This window comes from Trachypithecus francoisi, unplaced genomic scaffold (assembly GCF_009764315.1).
Source record: "Trachypithecus francoisi isolate TF-2019V2 unplaced genomic scaffold, Tfra_2.0 Lachesis_group5, whole genome shotgun sequence".
Taxonomy (NCBI): domain Eukaryota; kingdom Metazoa; phylum Chordata; class Mammalia; order Primates; family Cercopithecidae; genus Trachypithecus; species Trachypithecus francoisi.
The window spans coordinates 137,025,298-137,031,506 of record NW_022681470.1 but is presented as its reverse complement, the minus strand read 5'-3'; the positions used below and the strand labels follow the sequence as shown (position 1 = coordinate 137,031,506).

Sequence of the window (6,209 nt, the reverse complement as noted above, 5' to 3'; positions counted from 1 at the left end):
AATAAAACAACAACAATAATAATGAGACTCCATCTAAAAAAAAAAAAAAAGAACAAAAAACCCAGCAGCAATAATGTTATTCATAGCTGATTCATGGTGCTACTGTGTAGGAAACACTGTTTTAAGCTCCTTACATAAATTACCTCCTTGAGTCCTCAGAACAACCCAACGAGATAGGGACTGTTTTATCCTCATATTACAGAAGAAGAAGGTAAGGACCAGGATGGTTAAGGGATTTGCTCAAGGTTGCACAGCCAGGAAATTGCAATGCCTGGGCTGAACCCAAGAAACCTGGCTGCAAGGTATGCTATTTTTTTTTTTTTTGAGATGGAGTCTTGCTCTGTTGCCCAGTCTGGAGTGCAGTGGTGCGATCTTGGCTCACTGCAAGCTCTGTCTCCCAGGTTCAAGCGATTCTCCTGCCTCAGCCTCTTGAGTAGCTGGGATTACAGGCACCCGCCAACACGTCCGGCTAATTTTTTTTTGTATTTTTAGTAGAGACTGAGTTTCCCCATGTTGGTCAGGCTGGTCTCAAACTCCTGACCTCGTGGTCTGCCCACTTCGGCCTCCCAAAGTGCTGGGATTACAGGCGTGAGCCACCGCACCTGGCCAATTTTTGTAATTTTATTTTATTTTATTATTATTATTTTTTTGAGACGGAGTCTTGCTCTGCTGCCCAAACTGGAGTGCAGTGGCCGGATCTCAGCTCACTGCAAGCTCCGCCTTTCGGGATCACGCCATTCTCCTGCCTCAGCCTCCCTAGTAGCTGGGATTATAGGCGCCCACCACCTCGCCCGGCTGGTTTTTTGTATTTTTTAGTAGAGACGGGGTTTCACTGGGTTAGCCAGGATGGTCTCGATCTCCTGACCTCGTGATCTGCCCGTCTCGGCCTCCCAAAGTGCTGGGATTACAGGTTTGAGCCACCGCGCCCGGCCTCAATTTTTGTAATTTTAAAGTAGACATGAGATCTCACCATGTTGACCAGGCTGGTCTTGAATTCCTGACCTCAGGTGATCCGGCCTTCTCAGCCTCCCAAAGTGCTGGGATTACAGGTGTGAGCCATTGCGCCCAGGCAAAAGTGTGCTTTTGCTAATTGGAGAATCGGGGTCCCAGGACTGGAAAGTCAGCTGCCCAGGGGCTTCAGGCATTGTGTGTCTCGGCCCTTGGCCCCAGACCTGTCTTTCCTGGTCCCCATAGCTCGCACACAGCAGGACCAGCCCCCATGTCTCAGCAAGTTGGGAGGGAGTGTGGGAACCCAGCCGGTCTGAGTTTACTCTCCTCCCCCGCTGTGGGTCTATAGAAATGCCTCCCAGGCTATTCAGGAGGGGCCAAGATATTAAAAGGAGGTTCAGAGGGCTCAGATGCCACTCACCAGACAGCAGGGTCGACTGCTAGTGACCTTGAGCCCAGTCCTGGACGGACAGACAGACGGACGCACAGAGAAGCAGATGCTCCTTGGCCAGCTAACCACTCTTCTGTGCCTGCTTAGCGGGGCCCTGCCTACAGGCTCAGGGAGGCCTGAACCCCAGGCTCTCAGACCTCAGTCCTGGGCTGCAGCCAATCAGACCTGGGCTCTGGGCCCAGGGGCTCCGCCCCCACTGGTGCCAGCTCCTGCTCTTAGGAGCTGGAAGGCCTTCTTGGGCCTGCAGAAAGCCAGGCAGCTGGGGATGGGCAGGCTGCAGCGTGGGCAGGACGAGGTGGCTGCTGTGACTCTGCCACTGAACCCTCAGGAAGTGACCCAGGGGATGTGTAAGGCTGTGCCCTTTGTTCAGGTGAGTGTGTAGGTGTGGGGAGGAGAGGGCTGGGTCTCACCATTGGCAGAAGGCACAGGCCGTGGTCCCAGACAGATTTGGGTTCAAGTCCTGTATCCTCCACCTGAATGTCTCCGTGCCTCAGTTTCCTCCCTTATAAAATGGGACCCAAGCCTCTCCCACCTGGGCAGATGCAGTTGCCTCTATCCTGGTCTCCTTGATTCCACTATCGTGCCCCTCTCCACCCCCAAGCCTGGTTTTCCACTCAGCAGCCAGAGGGCGCCTGTGAACACCAGAGTCAGATCTGGTTCCTCCTTCGGCTAGAACCCATGGCTCCCACTTTACTCAGAACAAAAGGCCAAGTCCTTCCCACAGCCCACAAATTTCTGTACTGTCTGATCCTGTTACCTCTCTGATTTCACCTCCTCCCACTCTCTCCCTCACTTACTTTGCTTCTACACATCAGCCTCCTTTTCCTCAGACACCAACTTTCTGTTTTTTTAGACATGGGAGTCTCGCTATGTTGCGCAAGCTAGTCTTGAGCTTCTCGCCTCAAGCAATCCTTCCACCTCAGCCTCCTGAGTTCCAGGTGTGAGCCCCCGTCTCCTGCTTGATATACCAACTTTCTTTCTTTTTTTTTTCAAGACAGAGTCTCACTCTGTCACCCAGACTAGAGGGCAGTAGTATAATCTTGGCTCACTGTAACCTCCACCTCTTGGGCTCAAGTGATTCCTGTGCCTTAGCCGCCCAAGTAGCTGAGATTACAAATATGCATTACCATGTCCGGCTAATTTTTGTACTTTTAGTAGAGACGAGGTTTGGCCATGTTGGCCAGGCTAGTCTTGAACTCCTGACCTCAGGTGATCCGACTGCCTCGGCCCCCCAAAGTGCTGGGATTACAGGTGTGAGCCACCGCACGAGGCCGGTGAGAAGTCTCTTATGAGGAAGGTGGCTCAGGATTTAAGCAGAGAAGGACCAGGATTTGGGGGAGAGATGATAGATCCACTTGGAGGGGATCATAGGAGGAACTAACATGCATTGAGCACCTACTTTGTGCCAGGCAGTGGGCTAAGGGCTTTCTGTCGGATGCTTCCAGGCTCCTGTAATATTGCTGTCCCTTACACCTAGGGGTACTAGTTGGCTTCCTACTGGTACCATCACCAGGCCACCTTGTCATCATATCCTGCTTGGCTTTTCTTTACTCTTCTTTTCTTATTGTTTATTTATTTTTTTGAGATGGAGTCTCGCTCTGTTGCCCAGGCTGGAGTGCAATGGGGCGATCTTGGCTCACTGCAACCTCTGCCTCCCGTGTTCAAGTGATTCTCCTGCCTCAGCCTCCTGAGTAGCTGGTATTATAGGCACATGCCACCACGCCCAGCTAATTTCTGTATTTTTAGTAGAGATGGGGTTTCACCATGTTGGTCAGGCTGGTCTCAAACTCCTGACCTCATGATCCACCCGCCTCTGCCTCCCGAAGTGCTGGCATTACAGGCGTGAGCCACTGCACCCAGCCTTCTTTTCTTTTCATGTTTTTGTTTTTTTTGAGACAGAGTCTCACTCTGTCGCCTAGGCTGGAGTACGATGGTGCAGTCTTGGCTCACTACACCTCCATCTGCTGGATTCAAGCAATTCTCCTGCCTCGGCCTCCCGAGTAGCTGGGATCACAGGTGCCTGCCACCATGGTCAGCTAATTTCTGTATTTTTAGTAGAGGCGGGGTTTCACCATGTTGGCCAGGATGGTCTTGAATTCCTGACCTCAAATTATCCACTCACCTCGGCCTCCCAAAGTGCCAGGATTACAGGCATGAGCCACTGCACCCGGCATCTTCATGGTTTTTGTTAGAGACAGGGTCTTACTCTGTTGCCCAGGCTGGAGTACAGTGGTGTGATCATAGCTCACTGCAGACTTGAAATGCTAGGATCAAGCAATCCTGCTGCCTCAGCCTTCTGAGTAGCTAGGCCTACAGGTGCACAACATTAGCCTAGCTAATGTTTTTTTTTAATTTCCTTGTAGAGACAGGGTCTCACTATATTGCCCAGGCTGGCCTCAAGCCACTACATCCAGTCCTTGGCTTTCAAACCCCTAGGTAACTAATTCCCTGAATTAGTCCTCTTTGTTGAAAGGCCTAAAGTGATTTCTTCTTTTTCTCATTTAATTAATTTATTTGTTTATTTATTTTGGAGACAGAGTCTCGCTCTGTCACCCAAGCTAGAGTGTAATCGTGATCTCGGCTCGCTGCAACCTCCGCCTCCCAGGTTCAAGCAATTCTCCTGTCTCAGCCTCCCATGTAACTGGGATTACAGGTGTGCGCGCCCAAGCCCGGCTAAGTTTTGTATTTTCAGTAGACGGGGTTTTGCCATATTGGCCAGGCTGGTCTCAAACTCCTGGCCTGAAGTGATCCGCCCACTTCAGCTTCCCAAAATGCTGGGATTACAGGCGTGAGCCACCGCGCCTGGCTGTCCTTGTTGAATTTCAGTCATTTTACAGGTGAGGAAACAAAAGATCAGAGAGACTAAGTAATTTGCCCCTTGTCTCAGCCAAGAGATGGCAGAGTCAGGATTTGAACCCAGGCAACCTGGCTGCAGCATCCATACCTGTCAAGGTGGGGTGGAGGTGGACAGGTGATTATCCTCACCGCTCTGGCCCCAAACTCCACCCCCCTGACCGCCTCCATGCCTCCGGCCCCAGGTGTTCTCCCGGCCCGGCTGCTCAGCCACGCGCCTCCGAAATCGCTTCTGCTTTGGTCATTGCTCCTCTCTCTACATCCCTGGCTCGGACCCCACCCCACTAGTCCTGTGCAACAGCTGTATGCCTGCTCGCAAACATTCGGCACCTGTGGTGCTGTGGTGTCACACTGGCAGCTCAGCCTCCCGTCGACGGGTGAAGATAACCACCGTGCTGATTGAGGGGTGTCATTGCAGCCCGAAAGCATGAACTGAGCATCGTGGATGGCTGCACGGAGACACGCACCTTGGAGAGATGAGGGGAGACGGACCAAGAAAGACGTGGACCTGGATGATGTACTCTGGGTCAAGAGACCAGGGATGCAGGGTTAGGCAGACAGGTCCCCAGAGTCCTCACCCTGCTCCCCAGACACTAGACACCATGCCCGTCCTGGAGTTGCACCACTGATAGTCACAGCACACACTGACTGACAACTCACTTTTTTTTTTTTTTTTTTTTGAGACAGAGTCTTGCTCTGTCACCTAGGCTGGAGTGAAGTGGCTTGATCTCGGCTCACTGCAACCTCCACCTCCTGGGTTCCAGCAATTCTCCAGCCTCAGCCTCCCAAGTAGCTGGGATTAACAGGTGCTCACCATCACACCCGGCTAATTTTTGTATTTTTAGTAGAGATGGGATTTCCCCATGTTGGCCAGGCTGGTCTCAAACTCCTGACCTCAAGTGATCTGCCCCGCTTGGCCTCCCAAAGTGCTGGGATTACAGGCATAAGCCATCACGCCTGGCCAACCACTGACTGTTTACCAGGCCCCGTGCTAGGCATTTGACACATACTAACTCTTGTAATCCTTATAGCAGCTCAATGGGATAGTGGCTAACATCACCCCATTTTACAGATGAGACAACCAAGGCCCTGAGTGGCGAAGCCACTCACCCAGAGTCACACCACAGTAAGCGGCACAGCCAGGATTCAAATCCACTCTGTTTTTTTTTTTTTTTTTTTTTAGGACAGAGTCTCTCTCTGTCACCCAGGCTGGAGTGCAATGCCGCGATCTCGGCTCACTGCAACCTCCACTTCCGGGGCTCAAGCAATTTTCCTGCCTCAGCCTCCCAAGTAGCTGGGACTACAGGTACCCACCACCATGCCCAGCTAATTTTTGTATTTTTAGTAGAGACAAGGTTTCACCATATTGACCTGGCTGGTCTTAAACTCCTGGCCTCAGGTGATCTGCCTGCCTTGGCCTCCCAAAGTGCTGGGATCAAATCCACTGTTAATCACTAGGCTGAACCATCATCTCTTATACAATGAGGTCAAAGCCACTCCCAGCTGCAGGGAGGGCAGATGGCCCCGCCCAGACCAGGAGACACAGCGATGACCTTGTCCTCGGGACACCAAAAAAGAAAAACAACAAAAAACCCAAACCAAAAACGCAAACCAAAGCAGGCAGACAGCCAGCTGCTGGGGGAAATCCTGGGGTCTTTGAGACAGAGGCAGGACCCTCGTGTTCCCAGCTGCCTCTTGCCTTGATAGTGGTTGCTGTGCCCCTCTCAGACCCCCCACCTGAGTCTCCACACAGCCCCACGCCTGGCGTGGCATTCCACAGAAACCATAAAGGTTGGCTGAGTCCAGCTGTCTATATGTGCATCTGTTTGTTCCTCCAACTGGGGTTCCCTGTGAGTGGGTGGCCCCATGACAGGGTGTGGGCATCTGAGTGCTCCCTCCCCAGCTGGGGCTCAGGGTCTTCGGCGGGCGAGGGCGGCCTGGCTTTGGGCGGCTGGAA

The 6,209-nt window shown here is 52.3% G+C and overlaps 1 protein-coding gene across 1 annotated transcript; it reads left to right on the top strand.

Moving 5' to 3' along the window:
• The first annotated feature begins 1,043 nt into the window (after positions 1–1,043).
• DAND5 (DAN domain BMP antagonist family member 5) lies at positions 1,044–4,844 on the top strand. The gene is made up of 2 exons (XM_033195923.1): positions 1,044–1,769; positions 4,438–4,844. Exons 1-2 carry the CDS (start codon positions 1,359–1,361, stop codon positions 4,681–4,683), a joined length of 657 nt encoding a protein of 218 aa, XP_033051814.1. The 5' UTR covers positions 1,044–1,358; the 3' UTR covers positions 4,684–4,844.
• Positions 4,845–6,209: the final 1,365 nt, after the last annotated feature.

Excerpts from the sequence above, each read along its gene's own strand:
- DAND5 (XM_033195923.1), top strand. The coding sequence starts at position 1,359 with ATGCCACTCACCAGACAGCAGGGTCGACTGCTAGTGACCTTGAGCCCA. Across the intron at positions 1,770-4,437 it reads AGGCTGTGCCCTTTGTTCAG|GTGTTCTCCCGGCCCGGCTG; the intron begins GTGAGTGTGTAG and ends CTCCGGCCCCAG.